Source organism: Euleptes europaea, chromosome 6, assembly GCF_029931775.1.
Source record: "Euleptes europaea isolate rEulEur1 chromosome 6, rEulEur1.hap1, whole genome shotgun sequence".
Taxonomy (NCBI): Eukaryota; Metazoa; Chordata; class Lepidosauria; order Squamata; family Sphaerodactylidae; genus Euleptes; species Euleptes europaea.
The window spans coordinates 27,181,110-27,204,286 of NC_079317.1; the positions used below are offsets into that span (position 1 = coordinate 27,181,110).

At 40.1% G+C, this 23,177-nt stretch overlaps 1 protein-coding gene across 5 annotated transcripts in view; it reads left to right on the forward strand.

Annotated features, from left to right (window-relative positions):
• The window catches only part of EML5 (EMAP like 5), a 121,443-nt gene that overhangs the window by 15,268 nt on the left and 82,998 nt on the right, over positions 1-23,177 (forward strand). For 3 of the 5 annotated variants that reach the window (XM_056851056.1, XM_056851057.1, XM_056851058.1), the window contains exons 2-7: positions 1,532-1,691; positions 8,444-8,542; positions 9,930-9,998; positions 15,296-15,481; positions 20,250-20,385; positions 22,082-22,283. In XM_056851056.1, coding sequence (XP_056707034.1) covers positions 1,532-1,691; positions 8,444-8,542; positions 9,930-9,998; positions 15,296-15,481; positions 20,250-20,385; positions 22,082-22,283 — 852 coding nt within the window. Of the gene's footprint in view, positions 1-1,531; positions 1,692-4,135; positions 4,198-8,443; positions 8,543-9,929; positions 9,999-15,295; positions 15,482-17,653; positions 17,701-20,249; positions 20,386-22,081; positions 22,284-23,177 lie in introns of those variants that run through there. The other 2 variants (XM_056851059.1, XM_056851060.1) reach the window with 2 other exon arrangements.

Below are 23,177 nucleotides of genomic sequence, written 5' to 3' on the forward strand. Positions count from 1 at the left end.
CAAATAGCTGATTTAAAAATTTTACGTTTTTCAGAAAAACATCAAGAAACTTTGCCACCTTACTTGATATCATTATGCCAATTTTTGGGCCTTGGCACATGTACTAATTAGCATGTTTTGTCTGGCATCTTGATACACTGTTCGGCTCACAAAGAGATTATTGTACCTCTATCCTCCAGCTTTGGGGTATCAGAGGATGTTGCAGCTAGAGAAAGGATATTGAATTGGATGTCATATACTCCAGTAAAATGACATGCTACATTGGCAAGCCCTGTTCCATAAATTGCCAATGTATCACAAATGTGAGGGGGAGAGGTGTGTGTAGGGGAGAATAGGTAGATAGGAGGGTGCATAAAGACTGTTTCAGTGGGTAGTTTTATATTCTAGTTCTAATGGATATTTGACTGTGGGTGTTTCTTACTTCCCTTCAGTAATGTGCACTGGTTGACCTTGTCTTCTTCAGCCATCACTTAATATGGTGGCTCCTGTGTTCTTTAGCCATCATGGTGATTCTTATTCACTCCTCCTATTTTCTTGTAGCCTATTGTGGTTTATCATGTATTCAGTTGGAACATGATAAACCACAGTTTCCCCATAAAATGTCTTTGAGGGAGTGGACAGCTGGACTTTCTGATACTATCAACTCCCATGCCTCTACTATTGTGTTTTGTAATTCCAGTCAAATATTTAATTAAAATATAGTAAAATGTGATGTATATTAAGTAATGCCTTAAACTGTGGGCATGTGAATTTTTGTGATAATACATCCATTTGAAAATGTCATAATAATGTGAATTCCTTTGCCACCACTCTCTGAATGCAGATCTCCCCTATCCTGAGTAGAATATGCAGTTTTTTTCCAAATAATTAATCTTGCCCAGTGGGTCTAAACAGACCATCTGCCTAATTTCTTGGAACTTGGTCATATTTTCTAGTTATATTCTAATTATAGAAGTTAATTTGTTTCTCTTGGTCTTTTTCACTGTCTTGTCTGCTTGATCTGTTTTTCACCTGAGTTGAGCATTTAACTGCTAACAAATTCTGTCTCATTAATCAGCCATCTTAGCCAGTTGTAATTAGTTTTCCATTCTGTATTTAGATTGCTACTAGCACTCCAGGCAGGGAGAGAAAGAGAAAATTAAATTTATCAGAGCCTCAATGACCTGGTTCACTCTCCCTTTAGTGTTCAAAGCTGTCTCTTTTTTTGCTCTTGTTTTTTGAACAGAAATTACCTCATAGGTGTTGAGCTGGACATTTAACTAGAGTAGATTTGTTCCTGCCTGTGTAAATCCAGTGACAGAACTTATGCTAAAGAGAAAAAAATGACAAATCATGGCTGTTAAAAGGTCTTTTAATACCTGATGATATTGGAAAGTTTGACAATCTTGCTAGACAAATTTTTTTTCTACTGAAAAGTCAAAGTAATAATTTTAACGTATGTGAAAAAAATCAGTGGTAATCTGAATCCAGAGTAATTATTAGAAGTTTCAGCATTAATTTTTCCTTCTTTTTCTTCCCCCCCCCCCTGAAGTCTTGCTTTGCATCCTGAAAGAGTATTGGTGGCAACAGGTCAAGTTGGGAAAGAGCCATATATCTGCGTCTGGGACTCGTACACTGTGCAGACTATATCGGTAATGAAAGATGTTCACACACATGGTATAGCTTGCTTGGCATTTGACTTAGACGGCCAGGTATGTTTATGCATTCTGTGTTCTAGTTTCAAAACTGTACAATGTACAAGCCTTATATATCCTATGTTTAACTTTTCTATTTGTATTTATAGACATTTTTAAAAAATAGCAAGAAAGATGCAAGTACATCTACCTAGCTAAAACAGGTCCTGCATCATTCTCATATATGGAAAGCAAAATTATAGCATACAAAGTGAATTTCACCTCCATACTGACCAATTTAGTTTGTCCAATTGTATCTCTGAAGCAACATACATGATGGCAGTTCCTCCCAAGTTAATAAAATCTACCTGTAAAGCAAGCATTGACAAATTTTCTTTGGCTCTAGGCAGGAAAGATGCAACATTGAGGAAACACCAGGCAAAACAAAAGAAATCTTTACCTGCTGGCAGAAGTCTGTGGCAGAAAGGGACAAACAGACAGATATCCCTCAGGAGCATTCCATAGTTCAGGTGCAACATCTTAGAAGGCCCTTTCTCACATTGCTACTTTCCTAAGCTCAGAAGGTGGAGGCACTCAAAGTAGGGCCTTGGATGACCTTAGCAGTTGGGTGGGTTGTATGGGACTAGATGGTCCTTCAGATATGCTGCTCTCAAGCCATATAGGGCTTTAAAGGACAAAATGAGCAACTTGAATAGTGCCCCAAAACAGTGTATATGAGTCAAGACTGGATTGATATGGTCTCTATGACCTACTCCAGTCAACATCCTGGTTGCAGAGTTTTGCACTGTTTGAAGTTTCAAAGTATTTTTTAAGGGAGCGTGCATTTCAGTAATCTTAATTTAGTTGTTTCCAGGGTGTGTGTTCCAGGTCCAATCTTTTCTGCCCAAGAAAGGATGCAACTGGCTAACCAGTCAAAGCTAGTAAAAGGCACTTATCCAGCAAGTAGGCCTGGGTCCAGGAGAACCCCCAAGCTACAGGCCTAATCCTTCAAGGGGAATGCAAATCCATCCAGAACTAGTGATACCTTAAATCATGCATCAGACCTTCCGTTCACAAAACGTATTTCCATTCTGTCAGAATTAAGCCTCAGTTTATTAATTATTTATTTTAAACAGTTTTATCTTGCCTTTCTATCCGATCAGGGTCTCCAAGGTGGCAAACAAAAATGATTAAAACATTTGAACAATTAACAACAACATTTTAAATTATAAAATAATTCAATAAAACACATCAACCAACACTAGAACCAGGAGGAGGGCAATAACCATTATTGGGGGTCTACCAAACAAAATGAAAACACCTTCTGGCGGAAGATACTGGTAGCCCACATCTACCTCAAAACTGCCTCCAGGCACCAGTTCAGGGTCTCTACAGCCTCTCTGTGATCTGCCAGAAGCATGAGATAGAGCTGTATCACCCCCCCCCCCCATAGTGCTGACAGCCCAGCCCAAATCTCTGGATGGCCTAACCCAGCAGTTTCATGTAGATGTTGAAATGCATGGGGGAACAAGAAGGGATCCTTGCAGTACTCCAGAGGCCAAGGGGCTGAGCAGCAGACCTCCAGCACCACCTTTTGAAACCTATCTCCCAGGTAGGGCTGGAACCATTGAAAAGGATACCATGACCTTCCCTAGCCTGTCATTGACATGAATGAGTATAATCTTTACTTTTATAAATTTTGATATGTAAGGACACTGGCACAGATTTTCCAAAAACTAATTTCACTGTTAAGTACTTAATTTTAATTGAAGATCAGTGAAGGGTAGATACTTGTGTATCATTAACTGAGATCCTCTATGCCAGTCCAGATATTTGGTATGAGATTACCTTAACAGCAGAATGGGCAGTACAAGATGTTTTGAGTGATGCATTATGTCATTTACTGTACATGAAGGGCTTGCTTGCGCAGTAAGCTCAGTTGCTGCTGTCTGTAAAAGAATGAAGGAAAATGAAAGCGTAGTACCTGGAAAATATTGGTAGTAAAATTAAAGTCATACACAGAATTATTGCCAGGATTGCGATCATTCACATCACTGCTCACAATTTGCATGGTAGCACTTGGCATTTCTTTATGCATTCATCAAGTATAGCAGAGTGAACATAAGGTTTTGATGGAACTTGGAAAGAACCCATTGCAGAATACTGAAGGTTACTAATCCACCTTTAAAGATATGGACTACTGCTTTGGAAGGTTGCCGGTTTCTAGACTGGCCTAGAGGATCAATAAGAAAATGGGAATTTTCCCCCTCTTTTTTCTTTGAGATTCTCTATGCCAGCCTTTATTCAAATTAGTATCAGTCTACTTGTTACAATGTTTTAACTTTGAATAAATTACATTTAAAAGAAATATAGGAAGTTTAATAATGAGATGAAATGTTGCCTAAGGAAATGTGGGCTGTCTTCAAAATTGTTGTGGGAGCTAACAGAATTGGCAAGCCCTTTGTATACAGGGAATGACATTACCAAAAAGGATTTGTGTACTGTTTCCATCTGCTTGGCAGGGAGGATCTATATCCAAACATTTGGACTGGCACAGAAGCTCATGAAGAAAGGCAATTCTGAGGTAAGAAAACATTTCCAGACTTTGAAATTGTATGCTTTGTTCAACTGAATTACATGGGAAATGTTGTGTTTAAACGTATTTAAATGCAGAATTTAGATGAAAGGTTAGAGTAACTGACAGGTTTTTTTAAAAAGGGAATGCAAAACTGAATAATTCCTATCCTCAGAAGCCAGCACAGTATCATTTAATTTTGTACACCCAGTAAAAGGTATTGCCCCGCCCCCAATTAACATTATATTGACTTTGGACTGGATCCAAAGTTTCTGTATCACTGAAATTAGTTTGCCCTTCTGTACAGAGCCAGCGTGATATAGTGGTTAAGAGCTGTGGGCTCTAATCTGGAGAACAGGGTTTGGTTCCCCACTCCAACACACAAAGCCTGTTGGGTGACCTTGAGCTAGTCACAGTTCTGTCCGCTCTCAGTCCCACCTACCTCACAAGGTGTCTGGGGAGAGGACGTTGTAAGTTGTAAGTGATTGTAAGTTGGTTTGAGACTCCTTAAAGGTAGAGAAAATCGGGGTATAAAAACCAACTCTTCTACTTCTTCTTGTAGATTATTTGTGGTAAAACATTTGGATTACATTTGAAATATTTTAAAATTAAGAATAGGTTATTGCCATGTAAGTTTTCCTGTGTTCAGGAAGGTACTTATTTCTTTTGAGATGAATTCCTTTGGTAACAGTTATTTTATCTTGTCTATAAAACACTAAATGGGTAAACCCTTTGATAGTTTGACTTTAGAACTTTTGTTGATCCATCCTATAGCTAGAAAGAAACTACAACCAATAGCTAGAAAGAAACTATAGTAAATGTGCTGACACGGGTATTATGTTTTGGCAGCTTTGAATGTGTACTCACTCTACAACAGTTCATGAATTTTGAATTTGGGCCTTTTTCAGTAGTATTTTAGAAACTCGCTACCAGAAATCACTACACACATGTGTTTCAGAAAGGCTTCTGTATGCAAATAGCAAATGTGTTGACATGCATACAAAAAATCATAGGCTACTGTGTAATATAGAAGGATGTCGTTAATATATTTTGGCATTATGCGTAGTTCTACTACTTCACGTGTGATTCAGCCACTTCTGACTTCATAAATATTCAGATAATTCCATGGAACTAATGAAAATCATTAGTTTTTTTACAGAAGAGGGGAAAGACAGGGCTGAAAAGAGAGATATGAGAGGCTTTTGATTTTTATGAAATCAATTTCGTAACAACAACCAATGAAGCATGCCCTTGAGTCATTGTAACAAATTGTACAAGATATTCAGGCATTTTTTTAAAAAATGTCTTATAAGACATTTTTTCCCCTCTTGCTCTTGGGCAGTACAATCCTGAAAACTGCTTTGGTGGTGGAGGCCAGCCGCCACTGCAAAACCAGTGCCACTAGTCCGTTCTTTATGGGCATTCCATATGGGGAAATAACACCCCCCTCCATAAGGCCCAGACAGCATAGTAAGCATGCCAGAGTCTATATCAAACTCAACAATATCAGACAATTAGACAGTGGCAGCCAATGATGCCCCTGTAAGTGGCACTCACAGGTGCAGCCAATCACCACCCACTGACCTAACACTGCCCTTCAGTATCACTCCCCCCCCCAGAGGTAGCATACAGGTAGGAAAGATCCAGCAACAGCACAATCCCAATTAGAGGTACATATCCTGAGTTCCTCCCCAGCCGATGAGGAAGAGCACCTGTGTGGCAAGCAAGACACTTACCCTTTTCTTGGTAAAAGTCTGACTGGCAGCCACAGTGCTGCCAACATGCAGCCATCCCTGCTCTGAGCCATATACCCCCTTACTTTGAAAAAGTAAAAATGGGAAAACAAGAAAAGACAGGCCAGGCATGAACCCACAGCCCCCAAGCATCCATCCTAACCACTAAGCCAGGAGAGTAGGTTCAAAGGAGGGATGCCAGCAGGCATTAGGCACTCCACTGCACCCCTGACATCACCTCCAGCCACATGGGGCCAGACAGAGACCATTGCACAGACAGGCATGGCTCAATAAAAAAGGCCTGGGACAGTACGAACAGGAGTCCTAGTTTGATCCCCACATGGGGATGGGTGAGAGGCAGGCAAAAACCTTGGAGCTGATGTTTTCCCTTGCACACTGCAGAAGAAGGAATGGGACGGCCCAGGTAATGGCCTCCTCAGAGATCATTTTGGCAGGGACACTGTTCCACAACCCCTGTATGTTGCACCCATGGCAGCAGATCCCTTGCATCCACCCAGAGTCCTCTGTGCCTGCACCACCAAGCTGCCTGGCCTATCAGATGACAACTGTGCATTAGAGGAGTGTCGGGCCCAGAGACCTTCACCTCATGCTAAAGTAGCCACATACCCCCTTGGACCACCTACCATCCTGTTCCACATGCAGGGTGCACACATCTATCAGAGAGTGTGTGTGGGAAGGTTGTGGGGACCAATATGTGGGATCAGCCTTTAAGGTGCCACTTTCATCCTCCTGTGTTTTGCAGTTGAACAAAACAGAAGTCCACTGGCTCCAGAAAAATCAGCAACAGTGATCCCAGCATGGGCATCCCTGAGTCAGAGTCCTCCTTCTTGGGCGAATGAAAGGGCAGCCCTAAGGGGAAGTTGCAGATGAGGAGGAGAAGGTTGGACAGGGAGGGGCACGAACCAAGTCTCATCCCATCACAAACAGGGACAGAGTTATAGAACACCCCTGACTTTATTGAACAGCAAATCATGAATGAATTGGTAGGCCAGATTCCTCTGTCCAGTATGGCACCTGTGCCTTTGCAAGCTGCCCTGGGGGGACCATGAGGTGACAGGCTGAGCTGTCCCTAGCACAGCATGCATGTAAGTGAGGCTTGCTGGTCAGAAAGCCCCCCACCATCATAGGCAATGTTCCTGGGTACACTTTCCTGGGCATATGCCCCATTGCATGACATGGGGCATGATGCCAGGTGGCCCCAGCTTGAGTCACACTGATACACATATACACTGCTAGCCTTGTGTGTGGGAGCTGGCATGGTTAAGATGGTGCCCAGCCTTGTGCGACTGGTATGGGGGAGACTGGTGCAGACTTTTGAGCCAGGACAGCTGGATTCCCTGCCCTGCTTGCCTGTCCATGCATAGTCCTCCCTTTAGGTTGAGCCTCAAGAGATGGGGTACCTGTAAGATTTCTGAAATGAGACATGTTAGCCAGAAGGCATGGACTTTGCTCTCTCCCTTAGTTGTTAGTCCTATATGCTCCCTCATTGGTTCTAAGTGCCCTCTCCCGCCTCTGAATTGCAAGACCTCTGAGAGAGAGTCCTGTGTCATATGTCCTACCTACTGAATCATGGGGCATCCTGTCTGGCGATTAAGTAGTACTGAGGGGGGCTGTGATTGGGTACATGGAAGGGGGATTGGCTGCCAATGAGGAGGACTGTGATTGTTTGCCGCTATAGTCAGCATCCTGTGCTCTGTTGAGGCTTGTGAGTGGGACCATGCCTGTAGGAGGGCGCTTGGCCTCGCCTGTTCTATGGACTCCTATGGGCTACACTGTGGTTTTTGATGGGGCATCTTTCTGGCAGTTCTGGAGGGTGTTCCAGGGCTGGGTTGGTTCAGGGAGCTGACATAACTCCTGCCACACCTCTGGGTCTGCCCGTTTCTCTGCCAGCTCAGTGGTTTGTGCTGGAGTTGCTCTGTGGTGTTGCCATGCCAGAACCCAGCAAGGGCACAGCTCTGATGTGGTACTCCCCAGGAGCGTCTCAGAGAAACACTGGCGTACCACCTAGTAGACTCACTGGGCACTTTTTCCATGCTATAAGAAAATGTACATTTCCTTTCTGTCAAGTAAAGCTTTTTGGCATAATTCAGAGTTTCTTAGGCATGCACAAATGTTTCCATATTCCAACCCAGTAGATGCATAACACGGTTTCCCAAGTCATTCTCATGATTTTGAAACACAGATTGCAAGGAACTGGCATTACATCTGCATTAGGGATTTCATTTTTTCATATCAACCACGGTTCCTTCTGAGAGTTTCTGAAGCTCTCCATCAGGAAGTGTGGAAGGTGCTTTCAGGAGGGGGCAGAAGCCTTGTTATGCAAACACAATTTCCCCACATGGTCCTTTGGAAACAGGCCAGTGACTTCAGGACAATGGTAGTATATGGCTGACTTTTAAAAAATGCCTTGTAGTTGAAGTGATGTCTATTTTGTTTTTTAAAAAGTACATTTTGAATGCCAGTATCTTTTACTCCTTTTTTAATATTTTGGATATTTTCAGCGTTTGGTTTCAGTAGGTTTGGATTCAAAAAATACAATCTGTGTGTGGGACTGGAGAAAAGGAAAAATGTTATCTATGGCTCCTGGTCATACAGACAGGGTAGGTATGATTTTTTTTAAAAAAATAGCACAGTTGGAGATTTTACTAGTTACAACTTCTTTATGTATTTTATGAAATTGTTTTCAAGATATTTCTTAATATTTTAGAAGTGCACATTACACATAGTTTAAAAAAGGTAAAATAAGATTTTATAGCTGAAAACACAGTGGGTATTGGAATGAAATAAACATACAACAGTTGGCATTTCACCATAGGATTGTTACAATGTTAGGACATGAAGACCTTGCTGCTTCACTTAGTTTCATTTTTGTCATATATGGCTATTCATCTCTCAGCTTGAATATTTAAGACCATAAGGTTTGCCTTGCTGAATCAGACCATATGATGCTTCTGGATTTTCATAATGAGATCCACATAAGTTTATTCTCAAGGAGATCGTGAAGGTAATGACCTTCCCTGTTGATTGTCTGCAGCACAGTACTGAGAGATATACTTGTTCTAGATGCAGAGATTCCACTTACCGTCTATGTCATGGATAATAGATTATTAATTTAATTGTCTTCTAAAGCTATCAACATCTGACTGTAAAATAAATGTTAAAAATAAATGTTAGGAGAAAAGTCCAATTGATTTTAGTGGCATATACTGATAAAGACTGAGCCGTGACACCATTCAGTCCCCCTTAATCCTTATTTGGTTGATTCTTTAATTTTTTTGTCCGTTTTAGATTCTGGTACTTATTTTGGGGTTGTCAAGTACCTTTATTATATTAATTTCATCTTAACTACTGTAGTACAATTGGGGGACCTGCAGGGATTCATGGAGAGGGAATCTCATGCCCTTTCTATCTTTTACCTTTTTTGTCTCTCTCTCCTGCTTCCTCATGTTGACACTAAGCCAGGCTTAGAAGCTTCAGCAGTGTTGGTTCAGGGTGGCTGATTTTTCACATGATTCTTGCACTGGATCCAAGTTAATTTTTTTTAAACAGTCACCTTGATATTCTTCATTTATCATGAAAATAATCAGTACAGCTGAAAATCATTTGAAAGTAGAATGGTCTTACCTTAGATGTTCACAAGTTTCTGGAATCATAATACTTATGGTGAAGTTAAATATATGTTTAGAACAGGGAATCTGTCATAATCAAGCTTCTATGAATTAAAACCGCGGTGCCAAATATTATAGATTATGTTATATAAACTATAGTACTGTGAATAGATATATGCCATGGATGATATGAGTGTTGCTTTAGAATCACTGGAGAAATTCTCTAATAGAAAAAATATTTATAGGACAGCTTTATGTTTAGATTTCACTTTGTCATCTTCATGCACATTTTTTATCTTTCTCAGTTTATGGATAGTTCGGATTAATAGAAAAGCAATTTTCAGAACCAACTTTGACTATCTACCATTTCCCTCCCCAGATATTTGATATTTCTTGGGATTTGTACCAACCAAACAAACTCGTCAGCTGTGGTGTAAAACACATTAAGGTAAGGACCATTTGATATTTTTGTCTGTTTTAAAATCATTTTGACAAATTTATACATTGAACAGCAATTTTCAGCCTATAATATCCAAGTGCCATATTTATTTATTCATTTATTTAAAATATTTTACCCCACTTTTATGAAATCCACAAAAAAATACAATAAACTAGTAACATAACCCTTGCTCCTGCCCCCAGAAAGCTAAAGGGCAAGATGTTTCCGTGTCCTCTCTCCAGTCCTAAAGATGTTCCTGTTACAACTGCTGTGTCTGTTTAGGCTATAGTTGCCATGAAAAGATTGCTTTCCAGCCATCCCAGAAACAGGCTCTGAGTTATATTTTCTGTCAGTCTGTGCAGTCACACAGTTTTCATCCATGTGTTTCTGTCACTGTGTCTGGAACCTAGCTGTTATCTTCTTGGCTTTCTGTTGCCCAAAGAGGTACTGTGAAGCAGATGTTATTTCAGTGTTGCCTCATAAAGTCCTCAATTCTGTGGTGGCAGGACTGCTATCATCCCTCTCTCCAGTGGTATCAGCATTTGCCTTTGGAAGGTGGTGGGGGAGAGACCTTAGCTGCAGTTGGCCAGACATGATGGATTGGTCCCTGGCTGCCGCCTCCCTTCCCTCCAATGTTACAACCGTGCATCTTTCTGATAAAAACCCATACTTCTTAATGGAAAAAGCTATACACTTCCAGTGTTCCATTCCTCAACATATCTGGAAAGGTCTTCTCAAATATTCTGCACAGCATTGGACTAGTCCTAAGGTCAATACTGAGAGATCTACGTAGATGTTTTATTTGCTGCCTGGGTTGTTTCTGTATCTGTAGGATAGGTCATCATTCAGTTAGCCATTGAATCTTTCAACAGATGCCTGTCTGTCTTATCTGCTAGGTTTACAGTCTGCCCCATGCTGGATTAGAGTGCTTTACACAAATAACCTTACCCGCCCCAATACAAAAAAATTCCACAATCCAACCAGCAAAACAGAATACAGTTTTATCTAATTCATTTAAATATCTTCATCCTTTCCTGATAACTCTGAATCTCAAAGATTAACCCCAGCAGATAAGTCTTAGAACACTTCAGAAAGATGCTTGCGCTTGGACTTCGGCAAGCCTGAAGTAGGAGGTTGTTCAGTAATTGTGAAGTTGAACCACAGAAAATGCTTTTCTCTGTGCCCTTAGTATCTGATTTTTGTTTACAGTCTTGCAGTACACAGTGTTGTTTTTGAAATTCTGTTGACACTAATTTAAGATTCACATAGGGCTAATTCACACACAATACTTTTCCTTTATTGACATAATCAACATGTAGGAAAGAAACTTGTACTGTGTTGTGTCTAAAAATGGTAAAAAAATTATTTTACTTTGGAATCTGGACTGCAGGTGACTCCCAACCATGGACAGTGTTCTAGCTTTCACACAATGTGATATGCAAAGGTGTAGATTTTTTTCCTACATACAGATTATATAGGAAAAATATCATGTGTGAATCAGGCATTTTTGTTTGAGAACACTGATTTGACTAGACCTGGAAGTTGGGGCTGTTATATGTTACATCCAAATTGACACAATAATGATGTGTCTTCAGTGCTGTTATTCTGTACCTTTGGTTACTTCCTTAAATATTGTTCAATCAACTTTTAAACTTTTTAAATTTATAACTTTAAAAATTGATCTAACTAGAGGACAGCATAACAGTGCAGAAAGATATCCAAAGATTTCCTAACAGAGTACCCAGCTTTTGTTTTGTGATTACTATGAAAAGATAAAAACTAAAAGTAACAGGAAACTGAAGTACAGGGAAGATAGCAGAAGTTGTTAATCATTTCACCTATTTGACAGAAAACTGTTTTCAGATACTAGAATCTAACTTGAATTGCTAAGGATACATCTGGCAACTCCACCAAAGTTAAAAAGAAAAATGTGGCATTTCTATAAAAAGTATATTCTTTTCAGAACTGTGCCCTGGTAGTTTCAGATTTATTAAAATAATACCTGTTAGTTAAGCAAGATAGCAAGAAACTGGATGTATGTGTGCCTCTCAAAACAACAATTGGAGATAGCGTATCTCTGGTCTAGAGGTAACATTCTTGAAAATTGAGCACTAAAGACTGTAATTGAGGTCAGGAAGGATCACTAGCCAGCTCTGGACTGTAGTCAGCAACAAATGCATCCCCACTTAGCCTAGTTACATCTGATCATTACCTCTCCTGTGGCTCTTCCTAATGTTGGCAGTCAAGATACAAAGTGGTAATGAATGGTTAATGCCTAGAGTTAATAACCTGGAGTTAATAAGGATACTTTCCTGTTAAATTATTGTGCAGTCTATCTTATAACAAAGGAGGACATTGGTCACAGTGATAGGGAGATGCCCTGGCAAATGCCTACGTATACACTAAGATATTGCTGAAATAGATCCCTTGGCAGCCCACTGTTCAGAACATGATACAGCAAAGAATCTTACCCCCAGCTAAAGAAGTGTTCATGAAAGTAATTGATTGTCTTGTCAGAACCCGGTCAGCCTTGCAGCTCAGACGTGGCACTGATGGATTTCATGCTTCTCCTGGTTTGAGTGATCTAGTCTCATACTATGTTGATAGCTGGTAGAAGGCCAGGCAGCTGGGACAGAATAGCAAACAGTGCCGTCCTAAGCAGATTTTATCGTATTTTTGTAATTTTTGAAAACTTGATTAGCTGCCCTGAGTTTCCAGCTATGGAAAGAAATGCAGTATGGAATTTTTAAATAAAGTTACTTTTTTAAATAAAGTTAAAGTTAAATAAAGTTACTTTCCTCCTGGTTTTGTTCACAAATTATTTCCAATGATTTCCTGTCTCGTTTTAGTATTTATATTTATGCACCACAGGACAGATTATGTGTTAAATTTGTAACATTGTAGCTGAGTGCTCTGAAGTTTTGCACTGTACTTGTGGACAGAATGTATACTGGCCAAACATTTTGGCTAGGTAGAATGCAATTTTGTTTTAAACTGTTGCATACTTTAATTGAGGGAGTTCCATTAGCTTGATAGCTGTTCACCATCCCATCTATGCTAAAATGCAGAAAGGCTGTTTTGTTGATGCTGCAGCATTTTTCATCAAAAAATTTATACAAGACTCGGAATCCTGTCACAACCTATCAATTACAAAATAGAATTTTAGCATAACTCTAAAACATGCTATGTTTGGGTTTTTCTCCCCACTAAAGCAATAAATGCTAAAATGTTTTAAAAATTATACCCCTGGCCTAGGATTTAATTGTGATGATGTGAGCAGAAGTTCTTCCTGTTGGGTGTGTAGGTCTCCAGTTCCATTCTACCTCCCTCCCCCAGTCAGAGCCCTTTTCTCTACTTTGAAAAGCTGCTCCAGAGGGTTGGGGGACCCACTGGTACAGAATGTGGCACAACACAGGGAGCTGTCACGGGGTGGGGTTGGGGCACTGGTTTTTCTCCCCTGTCATGTGCTAGTTAGCGTAAGTGCTTACACTCACAAAAGTGGATTTTAGGATCTCTAAGCCAGTGACTTTGTCTCTGTACAAGGCTGTCTGATGAAACTTGTTTCAGCACAGCTTGCTGGAATACTTTCCTATTATTGTGCAGAAGGGCGTGCTTAATAGTATATTTTGTGAATCTATAAAATTATTTTATCCAGATAGTTGGTAGATTTTTCTATATCTACTAAGACTACTGTTGCAGTTCTAGGAGTGTCACAATTTGAATGGTTTTTCATATGCAAATATCTGTCCTTATACAGAAATATTAATTTCACATCTGATAATTGAATAATGGTGTCCATTTAAATAGTATTTAATTAACTAAAGCTTCATCCTGTTCTTGTTCCCTCTTTTTCTTCTTATTACATTGCGGTTTCAATAGTTACTCCTTACATAGCATTATATAGGCTCAGTGATCGAAGCAACTACATTATTTATTTTAAAGTCTAAATAATTTGGAACTTTGGTAACAATATGGCTTGCCTATACTATGGCGGTTTCTTGTTATGCATGATTTACAGCCCAGCCCTTGCCATGTTAACTCAGAAGTTAGACACAATACTTTCAGTGAGATTTAATTAAGTTTATTGAGCCATAGGATTGCAGCCTAACTGCTGAATCCCAAAAATATTTTCTCAGAAGCAAGCCCCACTGAATTTGTATGGACATTTTCTGGACAGTATGCTTACCGGTAGTTTAGAATTGCAGCCTAAAGTTGTAGTCCTGTGGACCCTTCCTTGAAAATAGTGACACCCTCCCCCAAGTAAATGTGCATAAGAATGAGATGTAAGTCTGCTTTTTGTAGTACTAATGGATGGGAGTGGGGGTGGGGGGAGAGGCTGAATATGAGCCCTGATGTAGTAAAACAATTCTGCAGGAGGCAATTTCTATATTTTATTTTCGCATTTCGCATAGGTAGTGTGTGTGTGTGTGTGTGTGTGTGTGTGTGTGTGTGTGTGGTGTAGTGGTTAAAGTGTTAAGGATGTGGGAAACCCAGGTTCAAATCCCCACTTGCGTCATGGAAGCTTACTGGGTGATCTTGGGCCAGTTACACACTCAGCCCTGACCCTGGCTAGTATTTGGATGGAAGACCTCCAAGGAATACCAAGGTTGTGACGCAGAGGCAGGCAATGACAAACCACCTCCAAAGGTCTCTTGCCTTGAAAACCCTGCAGGGTTGCCATAAATAAGCTGTGACTTGATGGTATAGTAAAGCTTTAATTGTAATTACGTTTGGAATTCTTAGGCAACATTCTTTTCCTTCTCCATACTGTGTTGCTTAAGGGGATGTATTATACTGTCTGTAGTGCCGCATCCTGTAACTGTGAAATCCAGTTTATGTGATGTATTATACTGTTTCTATTTCATTGTTCTTTAATTTGTGTAATCCAGTATTATTGCATTGTCTTTTATAAGTCTGTAATCCACCTTGAGTCTCAACAAGAAAGGTGAATGATAACCAAAGTAAATGAATAAATGAAAGAGATGTGGCCGCTGCCATTAATAGCAGCCCTTCATCTTGCTACTGTCATGATATCTACTGTGATGTGACATTATTATGATCCGAGCTTCCCTGTCTCCACAAGCATCTACTTGTGAAGTGGTGCAGAGGCAGAAAAACTTTAAGCATGGTAACATCCACATCACACTGTTGGCTTACTTCAGTCTATAGAGAAAAGTAAGAGAAAGAGATGTGGATTTGCTGTTTTCAGCGACAGCCACACATCTACATCTAGTTCCATCCTGAAACTTTGAATTATTTAAAACATTTTGCATGAACGCTGTCAACAAAATTACTTTGTTTTGCAGTTCTGGAGTTTATGTGGCAATTCATTAACACCGAAGCGTGGTGTTTTTGGTAAGACTGGTGATCTCCAAACTATATTGTGCCTCGCCTGTTCCAGAGATGAAGTAACATATTCTGGTGCACTTAATGGAGATATATATGTATGGAAAGGAATCAACCTTGTACGAACCATACAAGGAGCACATGCTGTAAGTAGTCTTTCAATACAATGAATGAAATTTTAAAGAATTTTTGGCTTTGTGAGATACGTATATTTTAAACTGAATGCATTCCAGTTAACCTATTACAGGGAGTTTTTGCTTGCAGTTTGAACCAAAAGATACACTTTCACTTGTGGTAGAGCATTTCACAAATTCAAGCTGAGTATAATAGAAGCTAGAGAAATTACAACAGTTTGTGCTGCAGATCAGTCCTTCACATTGATGTCTGGAACTATTTTTCTGGAGTCGCTGGAATCTGTGTGCATTAGTGGTCAGGAAGGAAGGTTCCACATTTGCAGCTCCAGAATCTGTTCTGGGTGAAGTTCAGGATGAATATGCATGCAGAGAAGTTGGGCAGAAATCATGTGGTCATCAATGTATTGCTTTTAATGCCTCAGCCCTCAGACAAAGCAAAGATTCCTCTTGATTTATTCCATGAGGTCTTCAATAGAACATCTTTGTGTACTTTATGGAGGGAACCACATGGTGTCATTTTATGTATCAGGTTTATATCTGCTTTTCCTTACAGGATCTTCTACCTCGTCTTCTAAGCAGGGGTGGGGCTGTGGCTCAGTGGTAGGGCATCTGCTCTGTGTTCAGAAGGTCTCAGGTTCAAGCCCCACCATTTCCAGTTAAAACGATCAGGTAGTTGGTGAGGTAAAAGACCCCTGCTTGAGATCCTGAAAAGCCACTACTACTCAGCGTAGATAATACTGATCTGATAAACCAACAGTTGAACTCAGTATTATTTATTTGTTTGTTTGGCTGTTTATACCCTGCTTTTCTTCCCAATCGGGACCCAAAGTGGCATACAGCATTGTTCTCCCTCTTCCATTTTATCTTCAGAACAACCCTATGGGATAGGCTAGGCTGAGAGATAGTGACTGGCTCAAGATGTTTCAGCAACCTCCCATGGCACATCTTCCAAATGCTTTTACAATACTCACACCTCTCCATTATACTGGCAGCTTCTTGTGTTCCATACAGACACTATTCTTGGATCTTGTTCATATGTCAGCTAGCCATTTCCCAAGCCTTACTGTGGTTATTAGAAGAAGCTGATGCTCATTACATCATACCCTTTGACCTATAAAACAAAAGAATGAATGGACGATGCCTTCTAAATTCACAGGAGTAATGACAGAAACACTACTCTATAAAAACCCTTAGAAATTTCATAGTAAGCTAAATGTTTTAGGAACTGAGGAGTGTGTGGTAAAATATCAAGTATCTGTAATTTTTGCAGGTCTTCTTAGAGTTCTCAAGCCAGCAAGCTCTTTACTGTGTGTGCTACGTACAGGCTTAGGGGTCATGGCTAGGCTTCCTGCTTATTCAGCAATGGTCAGAAGCTAGTATATAGCTCTTAATGATCTTCCCACACTAGCACAATCACATAACCCAGTTTTCTTGCTTTATGCCTCCTATGGATTTCCTTTCTTCTATCCGTAACCAGCAACAGATTTTACCAGCTCCTATTCTGTGACGTCACCCCATGGGTCAGTAACGACCCGGTGCTTGCACAGGGGACTACCTTTACCTTTTATTCACCTTTTATTTATCCTGAGGGGCCATTGGCCAGCTTGGCAGTGATAGCTGTAGGTGACCTTGGCCCTCCATCAATAAAGCAAAGGCTTGAGAATCTCCAAGAAACACATATGAGTTCTTTAACCATTTTGGGTCAAAATACTGGACTGCTGTAATAAAGACTTCAAATGTTGTCAGATTTGTAAACAATGGCAGTTGTTACACAGTAAAGCTCAATTCATGGAAACAGATGTAGGGAGAAGATAGTCTATTGAGCATTCCCTGCCTGAGCTGTTTAGGGCTTTCGAGGTGAACAGTGACTTTGAATTGTGCTGAAAGGCTAAGGAAAGTCTATGCAGATTCTATTGCTCTGTTACATTCTGCACTAGAACCTTCAAGACAGTCTTCAAAAGCAACCCCATTTATACCAAATTGCAGTAACTTAAACTTGCATGAATAACTGTCCACTAGTACTTAACCAAGATAAAGATTAGCGGATAGCAGTCATCTTCAGTCTTTCCAGACCCGGAAACCACTAAGCAGAAAATATGTGAATGGAAACCATGTCAGACCAGTCATGTGACAAGAAGAGGGGGAAGCAGAGTTATTATGAACTCACCGATGTCAAGATCAGAATCCTGTGTAGCAGGACAAAAGAGATGGGGACAAAAACTACCACCCAAGTGAGAAACAAGTCAAGAATTAGAGGAATCTTCACCACCTTGGCATGACTTTGCCTCACTATCCTGCTGCTGTTCTCAGCATGCGTATAAAGAGAGGCAGAAGTGCTCTCTATGTAGCACTTCCTTCCAAATGACAGCAACAAAAAAAGGCAGCTCAGGAGGGGTTTCACAACCCATCTGAGAGTGCCAAACCATGGGCTGAAGACACTGATAGGTTGCATAGCAATTTACAGATTCTTTTTTCATTCAGAATTTCAAAAATTTGACAAATTTCAGGAACAGCATGCTTGCAAACATATATTTAAACTATTAAGGATGCGAGGTTGTGCTGGTAGGACTTTACATGGGAAATGTATATAATACACCTTCTTAGCGGCTGAATAATTTATTTCAGTATTCTTTAACCAAGGTGAATACTCAAGTTGTGTGGATTGAAGCCAAAGCTGAGGTCAGATAACAAGCACCCTGTATAAAACATCACCCTGCCATGTTGCTTCACCAACTTTTAATTAAATATAAGTGGAAACAATATAGCAAACTTAAACGAGTGTTCTAACCCAGTTGTGAGCCAGCACATAGCACCCATTTTTTTTGCTCTGTCTTCAAGTACCAACCAGGATTATTTAAATTAAATTATTAGCACTTAGATTTGGGGTAACAGTCCTTCTTGTCGGTTCTTTATCCACAGCTCTGTGTACATGCTCACAACATTTATAGAGCTAGATTAATATTTCAGAATGTAAGGGGGAATTTAAGCTGGAACAGGTGCAAGTAAGAGAAAATAAAATGATAACATAAATGGAGAATGTGTTCTGTTTAGCTTTGACAAAAGATAACTTGGGGTGGGTGGGTGATAGCACTATGCAGCTGTATACGGGCAGGCAACACAATGGAGGCCAGAGAATGCTTTAGTATAAAGAAGACTGTGGTACAAAAATAAATGTCAACTAATTGGACACTAACTCTCTAGCAAATGAGTGAACATTTCACCTAATATTAGGTAAAACATTTTACCTAATAGAAGTGCAAATTGTGGAATAATATCCTAATATGCATTTTTTCTCTATTTCCATGGGGGCTTCATAGGCTGCCACAATTATTTATCCATTTACGTTATTTATACTCCGTCTTTCCCACTTGGATTTAAGGTGGATTACAGAGGGTGAGTCAATACAATTGATGGCTGGGACATTTAATAGACAGTGGAATAGGATTAGGGCCGTAGAACCAAACAGAAGTCTAAAAACAGAACTGAAGCAAAGCATAAGTATTAAATTGGCACATTAACTGATGCAAAATTCCATAGTAAGATCCAAGTTTCAGCAAGCTATACACAGTAGTATAGAGCACATTCCCTAATTTTTCTAAGCAACTTTGTGAATCATTTAGTACAGTTCAAATCTTTTGCCTGTGTAGAAAATCCCTCTTGAATAATTTAATCTTGCAGTTTGTGGAAAACCATGAGAGTGAGAGCCTTCCTGACCTCCTCAGGCAGGCCATTCCACAAGGTGGGAGCCACAATTGAGAAGGCATGTGTATGGGAGTTGTTGACTTTGCCCATTTGCAGGTTGGCACTTGCAGAAGACCCTGCTCCGATGAGTGAAGCTGTCATGGTGGAGCCTAGGAGGAGATATGGTCTCACAGATATGAGTGTCCAAGGCCATGAAGGGCTTTGTATGTGATAGCTAATACCTTAAATAGAGCTCAGTAACTGATGGGCAGCCAGTGAAATGCCTGCAGGATGGTAGTAATATGCATGCACCATTAGCTCCCGATAATAGTTGAGCTATGGCATTCTGCACCAACTGGAGTTTCTGAATTGATTTTGAGGGGAGGCCAATGTACCATTGTGATGGTTTATTCTCGATGTTACTGTGGTGTGGACCCAAGTGTCCAGATCAGCCATATCAAGATCATCCGTATCAAGATAAGGGGCCATTTTTCAGGCTAGGCTGAGTTGGAAGAAAGAATTTTTAGCAACTGCATTAATGTGTTTCTCCAGTACAATCATAGAGTTGGAAAGGGCCATGTAGTCCAACCCCCTGTAGGATCAGCTTAAAGCATCCCTGACAAGTGTTTGTCCGGCCACTGCTGGAAGACTGCCAGTAGTGGATTTGTGATTAGCCTATTCATCCAGTGATTACACAGGGTGAAAATGTTTGATATTCGTTAAATTAAGCTAACTAAATGAAGAAAATGTTTTAAATCATCCAGGTCATATGCTACATTGATCGTTCCCAGACTAGTATTAAAAGGACTTGGACATTTGTTTGGCACTTACTGGTTCATCTGTGTAATTGCAGTGATCAGATGGAGCTGATTGAAGTTTGGGGTATGGGAAAATGCACTGGCAGCTTTTCCTAGAAAACCTGGATAGAGTTGTATGTAGTTTTTTTAATGTTAATGCCTTCCTAAAACACAAGAGATTTGCTGTTTATATAAACATACAGTGCTTTTTACAGTTTGATGGCTACACATTGTGACTCTTGAACAATTGTTTGCATAATCATGCTTGCATATAGTTAAATGTATTCTTTTCCCCCCTTTAGGCAGGAATTTTCAGCATGAATGCATGTGAAGAAGGCTTTGCCACTGGTGGCAGGGATGGCTGTGTTCGCCTCTGGGATTTAACTTTTAAACCAATTACTGTGATTGATCTCAGGGAAACAGACCAGGGGTATAAAGGTAAAAGTAAAAGTACCTTATTATTTTAATGACTTTATTTATTTGGGAAATTTATATGCCCTCCTTTTCAAGAACCTAGTTGAAGCAGCTTACAGCTAAAATAATAGAACAAAAGATGGTTAAACCATTAAAACAATCCAATGAAGAAGTTTTTTTAAAGTAAGAAAAAGGACATAGTAAAGATATGATTCTGTCCTGTGTGTGCAGAGAGCAGGGGGCACAGTGTTCAATGGGGAAAGATCCTGTGTTTTTGCTGGGGGCTGTAGGATAATGTACATAGTTTTGATGGTGATGGAATAGGGGGCTTCCAGTTCCCTCTACAACCAGGCTGTTTTGGTTACGGGATACAAGGAGACCCTACCCACATGTCTATATTGCCTTGAAGTCCCCAGAACAATATGTGGTGTATGTATTCTCTGTATAACATGTGAGCAGGTGCCTGTGGTAATGGATACCTGGATAGGGATAGCAGAGTCATGCCATTCTCTGAGGTGGGCATGCATCTAGAAGAAGAAGGGTTGGTTTTCATACCCCGCCTTTTCTCTACTGTAAGGAGTCCCAAAGCTGCTTACAACTGCCTTCACTCCTCCTCCCCACAACAGGCACCTTGTGAGGTAGATGGGGATGAGAGAGTTCTCAAAGAACTGTGACTGGCCCAAGGTCACCCAGCAGGCTTCATGTGGAGGAGCGGAGAATCAAACCTGGTTCTCCAGATTAGAGTCCACCACTCTTAACCACTATACCACGCTGGCTCTCTGGCACAACTCTTTCTCCCAGTAGTGTGGGACCCAAGGTATGTTTTTAAAGGGTTAAACAGTAAAAAAAGTCAAACAGCAAAAATATAGATTAAAACTTAAATCAAAATCTAGAAACAAAATTCACCAAGGTGCTTTGTCATCTAAAACTTCTGTACAGCTGCTTTCTAAAAAATACCATGTGCCTGTCTCTGATTTATCTCAAGTCTTCTGCCAATGATGCTCTAGTAATCTCCCAGTCTGTTTATTTCCCTGGTAAACTACAGAACTGGGGGCCTACCAGAGTGTGGGAGGGGATGCCAAGGGTGTGGGAGGGGATGCCAAGGGTAGACCCTGTTTACAGACCCAACCAGCACATCCTTTCATGCAGCAGCAAAAGTTCTAATCGAGGCTTACTCCCAAGTGTGCATAAGATTGTAGCCTTATTTCATTAATTTTCTTATATATTCTTCTGGAATATGATGCATAACACCTTGAACTGTTTCACAGTAACTGTTTATTATTTATATATGTATTGTATAATTAAATTTGTATACATCCTTTCAAAGTCAGTTCTCAAACTGGTTTGCAGCCTAAAAACAATACAAATTACAAAACAAGCAATAAAATTAGTGAAATAAGCAAGCCAAATATCTGTAACCTCAAAATCTGTCCTAAATGCCTAGTAGAATAATTTTGTCAACTCCCTACAAGAGTCAAGCAATAGGGCCAAATGCATTTTCTCAGGAAAAGGATTCCACAGCAATAGGCATTCGTTCCACAGAAAAGACCACAGCTCTAGTGGATGCCAGTCTTGCAAAAGGAGGTGCCCAAAGCAGGGCCTCAGCGGACTTTTAAAATACCCAGGAAGAGAGAGGATATCACACAGGGGAAACTGTATGAATGCCTCTGTGCTTTATTATTTTGTGAATTAAACATAGCAGTACATTTACTTGTTGCAGGTCTGTCTGTGAGAAGTGTTTGCTGGCGAGGAGATCACATTCTAGTCGGAACACAAGACAGTGAAATTTTCGAGATTGTGGTGCACGAACGCAATAAGCCTTTTCTTATCATGCAAGGGCACTGTGAAGGAGAGCTTTGGGCCCTGGCAGTTCATCCTACAAAACCACTGGCCATGACTGGAAGTGATGATCGATCAGTCAGGTTAGCTCATTTGGATCCTCAAAAGAGATGTATAACCGTGTATTGAGTTTACATATGCAAATTGATTTGTGACTTTTATGTGACGTTCATTCTTTCTTATGTATGCCCCCCCAAGTTTTGATATAATTTTATTTATTTACTTCACATATTCTATTTTACCCCTGAAGAACTCAAGGCAGCTTACAAAAATATGTATGGCATCAAAAATTACACTGAATTGGAAGAAGACAAGGGTTTTGGAAGGGTAGGGAAAGTGACTATATGGAATTTTGTACGATTCCTTTTGTAAAATAGAGGAAAGGAGAACATCACCACCCTGAACTCCTTGAAGGAAAGGTGGGATAAAAATATGATAGATAGAACTATTAAATATATTTATTAATTACAAGTAAGTCATCTGGTTTTCAGTTGAGCTGAATTTTTTAATCAAAACTTCCTAGTTTACCTATTTAAATTCAGACTTAAGTATATAACCCAGCATGTACAGATATATTTAAATCAAGGAAGCACTTCTGCATGTTTTATCCTAAGTTTCTGGATATCAGTAATGTTACTGTACCCTGAATAGCTACCCTAGTCTCTTGTGCTCTTGTACAATACAGTACTTTGTTATTGTTTCGTGGTTTCTGTGCATCACCCTGATAGGCTTTGTGCCTGCTTAGATTCAGAAATTTTTTACACTGGAGTGTAGGTGTGAAAATCCTTTTCCTTCAGAGAAACAGTCTAGATTGAACATGCCCAAGGTGGAGGAACTGTGTTTTCCTTCTCAGTTCCTCTTCAGTGGTCATCTATATATTCAAATGATTTGCCTGCCTTCCTTGTAACAGCTGTTCTTAGCTCTGTAGTATCTTTTGGGGAAGAACTGAGCAGGAAGAGGCAACTCCTCCCCCTCAG